This window comes from Populus euphratica, unplaced genomic scaffold (assembly GCF_000495115.2).
Source record: "Populus euphratica unplaced genomic scaffold, PopEup_1.0 scaffold1.1, whole genome shotgun sequence".
NCBI lineage: Eukaryota > Viridiplantae > Streptophyta > Magnoliopsida > Malpighiales > Salicaceae > Populus > Populus euphratica.
In genome coordinates, this window is record NW_011499845.1 from 5870039 (window position 1) to 5885057 (window position 15019).

General features: G+C 30.3%; 2 protein-coding genes across 5 annotated transcripts in view; one reads left to right on the top strand and one right to left on the bottom strand.

The window, feature by feature from the left end:
* The window catches only part of LOC105124415 (uncharacterized PKHD-type hydroxylase At1g22950-like), a 7469-nt gene extending 2587 nt beyond the window's left edge, over nucleotides 1–4882 (bottom strand). Inside the window, exons 1-6 of one of the 4 annotated variants that reach the window (XM_011024445.1) lie at nucleotides 4232–4877; nucleotides 3322–3369; nucleotides 2444–2620; nucleotides 2195–2345; nucleotides 2002–2088; nucleotides 1417–1541 (exon numbers count right to left, since the gene is read on the bottom strand). In XM_011024445.1, coding sequence (XP_011022747.1) covers nucleotides 1417–1541; nucleotides 2002–2088; nucleotides 2195–2345; nucleotides 2444–2620; nucleotides 3322–3369; nucleotides 4232–4495 — 852 coding nt within the window. In that variant the 5' untranslated portion in view covers nucleotides 4496–4877. Of the gene's footprint in view, nucleotides 1–1416; nucleotides 1542–2001; nucleotides 2089–2194; nucleotides 2346–2443; nucleotides 2621–3321; nucleotides 3370–4231 lie in introns of all 4 variants that reach the window. The other 3 variants (XM_011024439.1, XM_011024456.1, XM_011024452.1) reach the window with 3 other exon arrangements.
* A 6286-nt stretch (nucleotides 4883–11168) lies between these two features.
* LOC105124443 (probable fructose-bisphosphate aldolase 3, chloroplastic) lies at nucleotides 11169–14634 on the top strand. The gene is made up of 6 exons (XM_011024461.1): nucleotides 11169–11519; nucleotides 11989–12258; nucleotides 12379–12488; nucleotides 12614–12704; nucleotides 13241–13510; nucleotides 13952–14634. Exons 1-6 carry the CDS (start codon nucleotides 11364–11366, stop codon nucleotides 14228–14230), a joined length of 1176 nt encoding a protein of 391 aa, XP_011022763.1. The 5' UTR covers nucleotides 11169–11363; the 3' UTR covers nucleotides 14231–14634.
* Nucleotides 14635–15019: the final 385 nt, after the last annotated feature.

The following is a 15019-nucleotide window of genomic DNA, read 5'->3' on the forward strand; positions in this document are numbered from 1 at the left end:
TAGGGAAACACTATAGCAATCTATAGTGTTTCATGAGGAAATATACAGTTATAAATTTCAATCAGCTCAATATTAAACACAATAAAATCAATAAAGATAATTTTCAAAAAAATTGTAACAAAAAAAATTATATGGCAAAACACTTTAGCAATTAACAGTATTTAAAAAAAACTATAAAGCTAAATTTTCAACCAGCTCAGTATGAAAAAAATAAATTCGACAGATAATTTTGAAAAAAAATCAATAAAAAAACATGCAAGGAAACACTATAGTAAGAAAAAATCATGTAGAGAAATACTATAGCAATCCACAATGTTTTTTTTCAAGAAAAAAACTACAAAACTAAATTATCAACCAGCTCAATATGAAAAAAAAACTAAAATTGACAGACAATTCTAGATAAAAAAACAAAGAAAACAAAAAAAAAAACAAATGGAAAAACATTGTAGCAATCAACTATGTTCTAAAAAAAAAATTATAAAGCTAAATTCTCAACGAGCTCAATATTAAAAAAATAAAATCGACAAAAACAATTTTAAAAAATCACAAAAAAAAAAGAAAACAATTTTAGGGGAAAAAAAACAAAAAAACTGAATTCTCAATCAGCTTAATATTAAAAAAAAATCAAGAAAGAATTTTAAAAAAAAAAACATGTGGAGAAATATTGTAGTGAAACAAAAACCATGTGGGGGAAATACTGTAGCAATCTACAATGTTTTTTTAATAAAAAAAAACTACAAAGTTAAATCCTCTACCAGCTCAATATGAAAGGAAAAAAAAAAAAACAAAAAGAACCTTTCGAGAAAAACATCATAAAAAGAGAGAAAAAAAATCATATAGAAAAACATTGTAGCAATTCATAATTATTTTTTTTAAATGACAGCTAAATTCTCAACCAGATCAATATTAAAAAGAAATCAGCAAAAATAATTTTAAAAAAACATATAATTTTTAAAAAAAAAAACAGAAGTAAATCATGGGGGGGAAATGTAAAAGCAAAAAAAAATAACAAAATAAAAATATTATTACAACGAAAATAAAAGGTGGGGAAAGCTAGAGTGCTTTCCCCATGCCTTTTAGAGTATTGTTAATAATTGACAGATACGGTTCACATGTAACTTAGAGCTAGATTATAAATAATTGTTGAAATCATAGTTGCTTATTGGATTTGAAGTTTGACCCTATTTCTTTTAAAGAAAAAGGGCACCGTTGACCAGGTAAGCATGCCCTTTTAATTTTCCAAGTTCATATTATTTCTAATTGAGCAATAATAAGTGATAATTTTAAGAAAACTTCGTAAGGAAACTGAAAACTTGAATGAAATACCACTACATGTCAGGCCAGCATAATATAGACAAAAGAAAAGGCACTGCCTCGAGTTAATCTGCAGCACTCTGATCCTGAAAATTAAGATACCTCTGATTGGGTTTCTGTATTCACATGTTTATCGCATCGAACACCACGAAAGAACAAATCTCCACCATAAAATTGCTCACCCAAGCAAACATTCAAGGTAATTTCAGAATCATCAACATGGAAACCTACAAAGAAGGATTTAAGGCAATCAAATAAAAGCAAAGTGGAAAAAAGGGGAGGAGAAGGGGGCAAATTACTCTTTTGATGCTAGTGATTGAAAGCTTCTCAAAAGAAAAATAGTGATAGAGAGGCAAAGGCAAAACATTAACTAGCAGCTGAGAAACTGAAACTATTTTCAGGAAATAAATGACATCAACAATGATTCAAACAACCAAGTGTAAGCATTGATGTGAGATGTAGGTCCTATCCAACTAACAAGTACTAAGAATGTGGAAAAAAATTCATGCAGTGCTTTTGGAACAGAAGAATCAAAACAGCGATGAGAAAAGGGCCAGGTCTTTGTAGCTTCTTTTAGTTCCATTCACTACTGAATGATAGGAGATGGAAGTAACAGGCCGGACAAATTATTATTATTCATAGAGACAGATGGCATTATCAAAAGGAAGTTTTAAAGTAAGCACCTACCAAGCTCAATATCCCTATTCACTCCGTATTCAACAACAAAACCATGGTGAGAATCCAGAGTTAATCCACCCACCTCAGGAAAGAGAACTGCATAGAAATAAGAACACCAAAATAAGCTTTTGCTATATTTATAAATGCTAGTTGTGAGTTATAATTTATAAGCACAGAGCCTTATTGAATAGAGACACATCACCTCTAGACATGGGACATATATAGCCATCCATCAACTTGTTAAGCATGGTTTCCAGTCCAAAGTCATCAAGAACAACACCATATTTGTTCATAGTGTTCGGACAAATTATATGGAACCTTTGATCATGCACCCATCTTTCCATGCTTTCTACCTAAGCAATCAAAACGTTGCAAGAAAATGCAGACTAAGATACAAGAAAAAAACATGCTATTTACACACAAAAAAATGACAAGAAGAGTAAGATAAAACCTCAGCCATCAACATTTCACAGAACTTTGGCTGAAATATTTCAAATGTATAAACTCCTGGTGTAGGCTCCACCATTATGCGTTTGAAACTCTCTTCTGAGTTCTCACTGATTGCTTTGAGAAATGACGGAACAAAGAAATTCGCAGCATTCATAGTATACAGCTCCTTATGTCTAGGCTGTGAAAAGAATTTCAAATGGTTATAAACTGAAAGTAAAAAAAGGACTGAAAACTAATGTCAGAACATGAAAATTGAAACGGTTCCATGGAGATTAAGATCTCGTCTAATTTGGTAAATAATTTGCACTTGTCATTCAGTTTATAACCATCAGTGATTCAGCTGTGAGAGAATGGATGCAATGCCAGCTATTATGAAAGCATTTTCCGTTTTTAAAGAGAAGGGTAAGTGTCTACATAAACATTGACATTATAGGCAGTGGGAGAAACTTTTGCACTCAGATAGTGTTCCTGTTAATGAACACAGGTTTATACTAAAAAAAGAATGCTAGGAATGACAAAAATCATAAAATCAGTCTGATGTCGAAAAGACCATAGACAAACATAAAACCTGGTAAATAAGGATACATTAGATATGAGCATAAGACTTCTGAATTGAAAGAGAAAGGGGAAAAAAAACAGATGAGAGAAAATTGTATTGATAACTAAATAGAATTACAAAAGCAGAGCAAGTCATCCTCCCAAATACAAAAGGAAAAGAAATATCATAAAGGAGCAGCCCAATTCTTCTTATCAGCTAAAGGAACTCCCCTAAAAGCACCCGAAGCATAAGACCAAAGAAAAGGGAAAACTATCCTATCCCATGTGCAACAATTGTCTCAAAGTTTACTTCACAATAAAAATTTCATAAATGAAATGTACCTCATAGTTTGATAGAATCTGCTGTCTGTACTTTCGATGCTTTTGAACCTGCCAGTTTGCATCAGAAATCAGTGATAACAGTATGACCATTTAGAAAAGAAAAGGAACGGACATGATAAGACAAATAACTAGAACTAGATAGCTGCATCAAAATTTCTGGCAATGCATTGATTCTCACTGTACTGTTAGCAGTTCAGGATGTTGTGAACCTACATGGAAACAATCATGTCAAGTATCAATTAAAGATTGGTGAGAGAAGATTATCATCTCAACCTTTATTTTACACAATGTTTAAGTATTAGTATGCCCCCAAAAGATGGTTTCTCGTCAAAATAAAAATAAAAATCTCAAAGCTCAACTTCAACCACATCATGATGACTGTAAAATAGACAGACAAACAAGGTGACATCAAGAAAAATCTAGCAGCTTTGAGGTAGTGATTGATTTTCAAAGTGTTTTTCACTTGAAAATGCATCAATACAATGTTTTGGGTTTTTTTAAAAATTCATTTTTAACATCAGCATATCTAAACTATCATTAAAAAAACACTAAAAAAATTAATTTTAAGAGAAAAAATCATTTTTTTTGAAAAGCAAGCAAACAGGGTCTTAATCCAATTCTAACTCGTACTTGTAATAATCAACTCTGCGCATGAAGAAACGGATTATCTCCCAAATTACACAAATAATTTTCTGAAATTCAATTTTCAACATCATGGAAATAAAGAACACGCATTTCCATAGACTATTGGAGAGAGACGTGCCATTGAGAAACCGAGAAGAGCCACGAATATAGCAACATTTGTTTATGTTTCCCTAAATCACTTGTAGATAACGAATGAAATCTAAGTATACTTGTGTCAATAAATCCAATTTGTATAAATAATAAAAAAGTTAAGGAGGAGGCATACGCGAGTGTGTTCACCCTGAGGAGAGTAGCGAGTCAGAATGTCACTCAGGAAGTGGACTTTACGATCACGCGGCAAATTGAGCATGTTAGGTGGCAAGTACCGCTCTAGAGAGCTAAAGAGGAGAGGACTGTAATCCAATTGCATGTCCTCGTAGCTCTCCGGGTTGTGCTCCTTGTTCTCGAACGGTATCAGCCTTTGCGTTGACGGCAATTCGACGCCGTTCCCATTCTCCCTCGCTTTTTCAGTCGCGTCATCTGTAGACATTTTTCAAACAATAAATATATGCATATAAATCCGTTTTGAGAGAGGAATTAGGGTTTGTGGATGTTGAAGGGGGTGGTTTGTGCTGCAGGTTGCGGTTTGTATTTTTTTTGTTGGTTGTTGTGGTCGTCGTCTACCTCCTCCTCCTCCTCCTGGATGACGTTGACGATGGTTGGGGAATCAGTTCTGCCCGGGCCCACCTTCCAGTTTGACCCGGAAACTTAAAAATGAAAGAATTTCGATCTGAGTGAGAAGGAACGAGCAAGTGCAGGTTTTGTTTGGGGTTTTGGATAGCGCTCCAGTAAAGACTGAGGGGCCCGATTGTGACTCTCAGTGGCGAAAAAATCACTTGGGAGTCCCTTCACAGTTACCGTTTAGTCAAATCAATACTTCCACGCATAATCTGATCGTGCTTGACCGTCTACTGTCACTGGTGAGTTATGTGATCGAACCTTGTGGGTGACTAGCTTGATAGACTTGACAATAATAGGTTATTTGTAAATATATCACTCTTTTAGGGTTGAAGTGGTACGTGACACTCTGCGAACTAACCTATTTTTTTAAATATAAAAATGATATCAAGACAATGTAAATATTATAGAAAGAAGAGAAAGAAAATGAGATCATGGTCATTAATTTGAAAGTGTTTAATAAGCTCTGCTCATTTAATAATATAATTAGAAAATAACATATTGATAATAAATAAAGTGAAAAATATAATAAAGATTTGATGTTAATATTATAAAACCATGTCTTTATAATATTTATAAAATATCTTGGTAATCTTATTTATTAATAAAATAAAAAATAATTGAAAACAAGATAACTGTATAAAAAAATAAATAAAAATATTAATTCTAAATGAATAAAATAATGATAATAAAATTAAAAAAATAATTTTAAAAAAATAATTATAGTTCGAGTCATCACATAAGTGAGTTATTAAAAAATAAATCAAAGGAACCAAGCAAGATAATTTTTTATCATTCAACTTGGATGAAAAATCAAATTAAATCTATAACCTACTAGTGGGATTAGAATAACTCTGTGAAAATCATACTTAATAAAATTATGAAGTTTAGCCTTCTTATTAGCCTAATATTAAAAGAAAAATATTGAAAAAATATTAAAAAAATAATAAAAAATAAAAAGGGTTTAAGCCAGCCCCATCGAACCTGTTAAATTCACGACCGAAGTTATAATATTAAAATAACTTCATACACTAAAAAGTTTTTTTTAAAAAAAAATATTAATTTCCAATGAAATCAATAATAAAATATTAAATTAAAAATGTTAATTTTTTAAAAAATAATGTCAAATTCCCAACCAACCAAAATAAACAAGGATAAATTTGAAATAAATTCAATAAAACAAGATCAAAAACATAAAACATAGATTTGAAAACAATGAAAATTAAATTTAACACAAAAATAAAATAAAAATATATCATAGTAGATAAAATTACTATGGATTAAAGCATCAAAAACAAGCATAAAAAAATAATAATCTAAAGTTCTCAGCTACCAAAATAACTAAGATAATCAAGGATGGATTTCGAAAAGGCAAATTCAATAAAACAAAATATAAAAAATAAATCTAAAAATAATAATGATTAAATTTGATCAAAAAATAAAATAAAATAATATTATAATATATAAAATTAAAAAATAATTTTAATTAAAAATATTAAAGATAACAATAAAAAAAAAATAATTAAATTTAATAATAAAATATTAAATAATAAAATTAAAAAAAAAAAAACAGAGTTTATTTTACCGTGCAAATTCATGATAAAGTACGAATGTATAAATAGTGAAATGCCGGGCCCTCCTAATTGTTTTTTTTTTTTTTTCCTTTGTAGTTGTGATGATATGTAAAGAGTTTAGCTTTGACCATACATCACAGGAAAAAGTATAGCAGATATTTTTATGGAATTTTCTTTCGAGCTAGTGTACCTTAGATTGATTGTCCATAAATTCCCTGAAAACTCGATTTTAATCTTTACGGGCACCATAAAATTGAGAATTTTAGGCAATTTGTGGATTTGCTAGGGTTGCTCAACTTGGATTTTAAAGGGTTCTCTTTTACCTGGTATAATAGGTGGAGAGGGGGTGGTCATGTTCCAGAAAGGCTCGATAGGTATCTCAAATTCTTCCATTTTTTATACTATAATATATATTATAAAGCTACGATGAGGTGGGGTGTTGCCCTCTTTCCCCGCACCGAGACACCTCATAGTTTTTACCTTCTTTTCTTTGTGGTTGTTAATTTTTTTATTTAATCTAGTTTTTATATAATGTATTTATAAAAATTTAGAGTTATTAACTTATTTTAGTTTATTTTTTACATGGTTATTGTGGTATCAAAATAATATTTTAGTATCAGATTGAAATTAGAAAAATATTTTAAAAAAATTGGTTAAATAAAAAAAACTAAAAAAAAAACTACTTCATTAAACTTTGTAAAGCAGCAACTTAATTTGTGAATTTGACGAGATAACTCTAACTGTCCCGATTTGCGGTTTAGCAGGATTTTATGTATATATATATAATTAAACTTGATTTGTAATCGTTTATTTTTCTTTCTATTATCCAGGGCTAGTTGATAATTAAATTTCATAATCGATTTTGTTTTGATTTATATGAGGTTATCATAATCTTGAAAAATATTTTAATATTGATTTGATACTTAGTTTTGCAAACATGTGTTCTTGTTATCGTATAACTAGATAGATAATAGTTTAGAAGAATAACAATAAATTATTAATTTTAATGAAATCCATTACTCTATTTGCGAATTAAAAGTGTTGACTTGAGTTACTTTATTCACTAGTTTAACAGTTTATCCATCGTACTAATATGTATGTATATATATATATATATATATAGTTTTTAGTTTTTTATTTTTTTTTACTTCACTACTCTTCAATATTAGATTAATTAAAAAATAAAAATTATTATTTATTTATTTATAATTTTTATATTGTTAACACAATTTTAAATAAATATCTTTTTCATGATCGATGCTTAATTTTACAAGTAGCTAAATTTATCATAGAATTAAATGAAAATAATTTAAAAAAAAACAATAAAAATTATTAAAATCATCAAAGTCTATAATCCAAATTGTAGGGTGACCAATATCTATACAATTTCATATTATCTCAATATTTTTTAAAAAATTTATCTTTTTAAAATCTTTTTAAAAGCTATAACATATTTTTCAAGTTCAAATCATACTATCAATAAATAATATCTTCCAATTCAATTGAATTTTTATATCAGAATCAAACTAGATCAAACCAAGAATACCTTTATTTTCCACGTAATTTATTTCTCATTTCAGATTTGATCAAGGAAACTGAGTCTTCTTCAATTTTTTACACAGTAAAATTATTTAATTGCTTTTGAAAGCAAAAAATACCCAAATTTGGCCCCAGAGTGTTTTCAATACTCCACTTTTTACAGCACAATAAAATAATTTTATTATTCTCACAACCAAAATTTCCTTGCATTACCTTTAAAAGCTTATTTGTACTTTCATTTTTTTTTCTGTTATTATTTAGTTTCAGAGGCAATTTATTATTTTAATAAGTAAAAAAAAAAATATATCATTGACAAATAATTAGTTGCCTCGAAGAGCTTAAACAACGTGTGCAGCAACCAAAAACAGCCCTCCATGATGTTTTGCCATCAGTCATGGTGAGGTTTGCCTCTTTGGATTGATTGATTTTTTTTTTATTTGAATTGTTTTATAGAATTAAATTTTATTTTTAATTTTATTATCTTTTAATTTTTTTAATATATCAAAATTGATCCCTACTTGTTATTTTTATTTATTTTTTTATATGATTTTTAATGTTAATCATGTCTTTTGTTTTGATAAATTTTTTAAATTATTTTTTTTAATTTCATCATTCCCCATCAAATCAGGTTTATTAAGTAGTTTGAATTTATAATTTAATGGATTATAAATTTTAAAAATTACCTTGGATTTAGAAGATTCACCTAGTTCATTTGGTTTTTTTTTTAAGTTAATATTTTTTTTTCAACTCAGTCATTTAGCGCCTAATCTAATTGGAGATCAGCACTATTTTTTTTATTAATTTTAAAAATAATTCAAGTTATTTTATATATTTTTATTTTTGTTTGTTAAATATTTTTTTTTAATTTTTAATTTTTAATTAAATTATTTGGATATAAAAACGTTTCTCCCACTTCATGCTATCTTTGTTTGCTTGGATATAACTTTTTAGTTTTCTTTTTTTACTTGGGTATTTTTTTTTATTCATCTACGGCCTTTAATATAAAGTTAATTAAATTTAAGTTCTTAGCTTTGTTTTTATTTGCATTTTATGAAGTTATTATAGTTTCATATCTCGGATCATAAATTTTATGAGTTGATTATGACTTGCCTGAGTCAAATTAATATACCAGCATCTTAATACTTTTTAAAAAATTATATTATCAAATATATTACCATCTTAATATTTTAAAATTTATTTAATCCAACATGCATCACTTTTTCTAAAAAAAAAAATTCCAATCTTATTATAATTTATCTCAAGGTTATTATTTTTTATAATCCAATATCATATATTTTTTAAATTTTAAAATAATGTGACTCATGACTTAACTTATCCCAGGCCGATAATCTAATATAGCTATATGATATCATCTAATTTTATTGGATTGATTTTTTATTTTGATTAAATTCAAATAAAATACAGTAAAAACCTAATAAATATCACTTAATTTAAGTGAAAATCGCGCGTAAGTATAAGTAAATGATTCACTTGACTTGTATTAATTTAGTATTTTTATTTTTTTTAATACAATGATTATTATAAACCTTGCAAAACAAAATTAACTGTCCAACCTCCATTATAAATGTTCTATATAAATAACAAAAAAAAAAAGATTATTTGATTTTATTTTCAAATAGAGAAAAATTAGTTTATAAGGGACTGATGGGAAGAGTTTAGAGCATTTCGATGACTTGTTTTGCGTGAAGGGTGTTAATGTGCAGGTTGTATGGCGGCAATAGAATCGCAACATGATTGTAAATTGATTTGGCAACAATCTTCAGGTATGGTTTGATTTAAGTTAAAGGTATGATTGACTAAAATTGCATGTAAGCTTATAAATCAAGATAAAAAACTTATATATGAGGCTGAATCAAAGTAATTTCCTAACAAGCATATTGCTTGTATAATAAAACATTCAAAACTATAATTAAATCAAAGCAAATCATAGCATATATTTTAACACGTACGAAACAAATTCGTATACTTAAAACAAAAGGCATAACTAAAACTAATGTGAGTATAAGGCACCTGTTGAAATTATTTTACTAAATATATAAATGTGTTGTTTTCAAGGATTATATATTTTGTTCCTGTCAATAAAATGCTTGGAAATTGGCGCAAATGATTTTGTTTCAAGTATTCTTGTAATATTCAAACAACTTAGTTTTTAAACGATACACTCTACTTGAAAGTTCATGAACCAATAAGAAAACTCAAAATCTATTTTATTTATAAAAAAATCCAATCTCTACAATATGAGAAAAGGTAGCATATGGCCATGGAAAATGGAGGCAGAATAAATTGAAAAACATAGAAAAAGAAGGCAAATGAGTTAATGCAGGGTATACAAAACATCCCCTTAACCCTTTTTATATTAATACGTGTTTGATATTATGTTTTAAAAAAATATTTTTTTTTATTTTGAATTAATATATTTTTAAATTATTTTGTTATGTTGATTTTAAAAATAATTTTTTAAAAATAAAAAATATTACTAACATATTTATTTTAAGTGAAAAATACTTTAAAAAACAACCATAACAATATTTTTAAACACACATTTATAATAATTATCATGATTAAATTAATTATTGTTGTTTCATTTTAATTATCCATTATAAAAATAATAAAAACATTAAAGCTTTTTTTTTAAAAAAAAAACAATATGATTTTTGCTTGAAAGTAATTGTTCATGAAAAGAAAATCGTTCAAATATTTTTGTTAACGGGTTGGACATATAAATGAGTCGGCAAAACAAATATTTTTTCATGTTACAAATAACTAGTTAACGAGAACCACAAATCAAACTTCAAAATAGATTAACAAAAAATATCTAAACCCATTTCCCGAGGCCCATGTCTAGCAAGCAATTGGGTCAAACCCAAAATCATTTGCTTAGATTTATTTATGATTTTTGAACTTCTCATTGCATAAACTATAAGATAATTTTGTGTTCTATAAAAACACGTCAACAAAAAGTTAATTGATATTATTTTATCATTCATTTACAATATGATTTGATTGCATTAAAGAACTCCTGTTAAAAATATTTTCGAATAAATTTTAACAAAAAAATAATAAATATCAATTTTAATTTATTCTTAAATATTCTATTAATCATATTTTTAAAAAATGTTTATAATTTTGGCTGATGATCGTGGTGCGGTGGTTCATTCTCAGGTCATGCTATTTCTCTCTTGCAGCCAAAAAAATATAAAAAATCATCAGCATGTAATTCAATGTGGTACCATGCTGTCCACTCGGAGACACTATTAAGGGTAATATGGTAAACATCTAACAAAAACAAATCCAGACAAAGGGACTGTTTGGTATTCCCGCATGTTCCGTGCCCAACTCCCTCTCCAAAAGCACAGTCCGGATCCCCCGAGGTAAAACAAAGCCTCCACTCTCGCACTCGTGTTATAATCCCACCTAACCATAAGAGAGAGAGAGATAGAGAGAGCAAATCGAAAAAACCTTAGCAGACCGCGAAAGCCATTTTTCTCGTGGGCATCGAAAACCAAACCCCCCCCTCTCTCGATCTAATCATTATTTGTCGAAGTGATGGCCTGTGCAAGCTTTGTAAAGCTTAACGCAGCGTCGTCTTCATGGACGGGCCAAAAGTCATCTTTCGGGAAGCGATCTCCGGGATCCTCAACTCACCGAGTCTCCTTCTCGATCCGCGCCAGCTCTTACACTGACGAGCTCGTCCAAACTGCTGTTAGTTCCATCTTTATTTTTTTCTTTTAAATTTAGATATGTTTTTTACATCGTTGATGCTTGGTCGTATCTGCTGGTTGACAATTCGAATATCTGTTCGAACTTGCCTATAATTAGATTGCTTGGAATATTTCTATTCTTATGTTTATTAAGCTTCTGTTGAATTCAGGCATCATAAATAAGTTGTTTTTGGTCTTGATTGTTGAATTAATTATATTTTTTTAATACATGTTTATGCTTTTTAAAATGTAATTATTTCTATATTTGCATGTATATGTTAATGATTTTTGTCATCTATTCCTTTCAATATTTTCGGTTCTGTATAGTGCTTCAGTATTTCATTTTTTCTTTTTACCCAGAATGGGGGGAGAAGTAAACCAAAAGGAAAAGAAAGAATTGTGACATCATTTGTTCTATTTACTTAGTTTATTCTGCGAAACTGAATTTGGCTTCTTGCTTGATGTTGTAGAAACTCATTGCATCACCTGGTCGTGGTATCCTTGCCATAGATGAATCAAATGCAACTTGTGGGAAGAGGTTGGCATCTATTGGCTTGGATAACACTGAAACTAACCGACAAGCATACAGACAACTTCTACTGACCACTCCTGGCCTTGGTGAATACATTTCCGGTGCCATTCTCTTCGAGGAGACACTATACCAGTCTACAACTGATGGAAGGAAGTTCGTGGATTGCCTGCGTGATGAGAACATTGTACCTGGCATCAAAGTTGACAAGGTACACGGTCAAAAGAACGTGAAAATATAAATCATGTATCCGAAGAATTTGATCTTACTTGGTTTTTACTTTTATAGTGAGCTTATATGTGTGTGGTTATGCATCTTTTTATTGCTTCAGGGTTTAGTTCCCCTGCCAGGATCAAACAATGAGTCTTGGTGCCAAGGTTTGGATGGATTGGCCTCAAGGTCAGCTGAATATTACAAGCAAGGCGCACGTTTTGCTAAGTGGTAAGTCTGTTTTAGTGCTCTCTTACCTTGTTGTGCCTTTGTTTATCCATTTAATTTGTCTACAACGTCAACAGCATTCTATATGCCTCATGTTTTATTGTTGCATGATCACATGGAATATCCAGGAGGACTGTTGTCAGCATTCCTTGTGGCCCTTCTGCTCTGGCTGTCAAGGAAGCTGCATGGGGACTTGCACGATATGCTGCCATTTCTCAGGTATTCTTTCTTGTCATGGCACATTACTCACTGACATCTCAAAACTGTTTGCAACGTTGTCTTTTTTTCTTTTACATATTCTTTTCTTTTGTGGGAGAGGTAGGGGTAATTTGTGGCTTTGGTGATTAATGCTACTCGGAATTAGTTCCAAGTGATTAGCAATTTGGAATGTTGGTGGGAACTTTACTCATAAAAATTTGTTGACTTTTCTTTCTACTTAGGGCTTGTTTGGGATTGTGGTAACAGTTGTGATTCAAAATGCTTTTCGCTGATAAATGCATCAAAATAATATATATTTTTTTATTTTTTAAAAATTATTTTTTAATATTAGCATATCAAGGACTTGAAAACACAAAAAATAATTTTCAGCAAAAATTTTTTTTTCAAAATTTAAGGGAACGCGGTCTGCACCGCGTTCCCAAACAAGCTCTTAAGTAGGCAATGTCATGTAATTATATCCACTCATTTTAAAACTATATAATTTGAATTTTTGAGGTGCATTGCTATCCTTTGTTGATGATAAATTTTATGTGCAGGATAATGGCCTTGTGCCCATAGTTGAGCCTGAGATTCTGCTTGATGGGGACCATCCAATTGACAGGACCCTTGAAGTTGCTGAAAAGGTCTGGGCAGAAGTCTTTTACTACTTGGCTGAAAACAATGTTGTGTTTGAGGGCATCCTACTTAAGCCTAGCATGGTAACGCCAGGGGCGGAACACAAGGAGAAGGCTTCCCCAGATACCATAGCCAAGTATACACTAACAATGCTTAAAAGGAGAGTACCTCCTGCAGTTCCTGGCATCATGGTACGAATGCTGGAACCCTAATTTCATCAGGAATCTAAAATGATATACGTTATTTCATGTATACTTCAGTTGCCTCTTCTTACCATGTGAAATCGAATCATTAAGGTCTTAAGTGCCTAGCATACATCCTATTAGAAGGACCAGCTTATAAATTGAATGCTGATTGACCCAATCACCATTCACACTTTGGTCTAGAGTGTTGCCAAGTGTCCTTTGCAAGAGATTTTAAACTTCTGCTGGTGAAAGGAGATGAATACTGAATTCTTGAAAATTGGATCCAATTTATTGCGGTAAACATGTTGATTTGAGATGGTAAAACTCTAAAAGATAGTAAAGTTGTCTGTGCAATTCTCTGTATACAGTCTATTTGAATCTTTGTTGAGTCATTGACAATGATTTAAGAGTTGTTTGACATGTATGCTGCTTCTGTTAACTTTTCAGTTTTTGTCGGGAGGACAATCTGAAGTGCAAGCAACACTAAATCTCAATGCAATGAACCAAAGCCCCAACCCGTGGCATGTTTCCTTCTCATATGCACGTGCACTGCAGAACACCGTGCTCAAGACATGGCAGGGACGCCCTGAGAACGTGGAAGCTGCTCAGAAATCACTTTTGGTGCGTGCCAAGGCTAACTCGCTGGCCCAGCTTGGTAGATATTCCGCTGAGGGTGAAAGCGAGGAAGCTAAGAAGGGAATGTTCGTAAAGGGCTACACCTACTGAGCAGCATTAACCAAACTAGCTTGTGGGTTCCAATTAGTGTGTAATCTGCGATTTTCATTGTTCCTTTTTGTGTGCTAGCTATGCAAGCTGAGAAATTGCAACATTAGAGGATAAGCTTCTTTGTTTCCTTCGCCTTTGTGGATAACACACGTGTGAAAGGAGAAACTTTTACAAACTTTTTTTTTTTACAAAGTTTGATCAAGGAGGTGGGTTCGGTGAGAGGAAGAATATCCATGGACCCTAGAGACTCTTCTTGTTCGTTTCCATAAATGCAGCCCATCCCGTTTCCTCCCTGGGTGAGTTATCAGTGTGTTTGTATTTCAACGTTAAGAATTAAATGCTACCAATTGTTTTTCTTTCTTACCCTTCTTTTCAAATTCATTAAATAGTCCAGCATTTTTGTTCGCGAATAGATCCTTGATTTGAATTTATGCTATTTTCAATAATACTAAATATTGTGGAAAAAAATGACAATAAAAAACTTAAATAATGCAATGTACCGTTGTATTACTTAGATTTTTTAATAACTGGGCAGGTCAAGAAAAAAAAAAAAAACAACAGATCAGGTTTATGATAGGATGTTATTCTATAATAAAAAAGCACATGCCTTTTTTTTAAAAAAAAACGAACCTGCGATTTTCACCCAGTTAGTGCGTTGACCAATTCAGCCAAGAGATAAATATGTTATCAAATAATTAAAATGATATATTAACCTTTTTCACTGTTAAACTCAACCAGTTTTTTTTTTTATTTAGTTGATAATAGTTTTATACCATTCCATTTTTTAAT

What these genes read in the sequence shown, in the direction of transcription:
- LOC105124443 (XM_011024461.1), top strand. Translation starts at nt 11,364, where the DNA reads ATGGCCTGTGCAAGCTTTGTAAAGCTTAACGCAGCGTCGTCTTCATGG. An exon ending in ACGAGCTCGTCCAAACTGCT is followed by an intron (nt 11,520 to 11,988) that starts GTTAGTTCCATC and finishes TTGATGTTGTAG; the next exon opens with AAACTCATTGCATCACCTGG. An exon ending in GATATGCTGCCATTTCTCAG is followed by an intron (nt 12,705 to 13,240) that starts GTATTCTTTCTT and finishes TTTTATGTGCAG; the next exon opens with GATAATGGCCTTGTGCCCAT.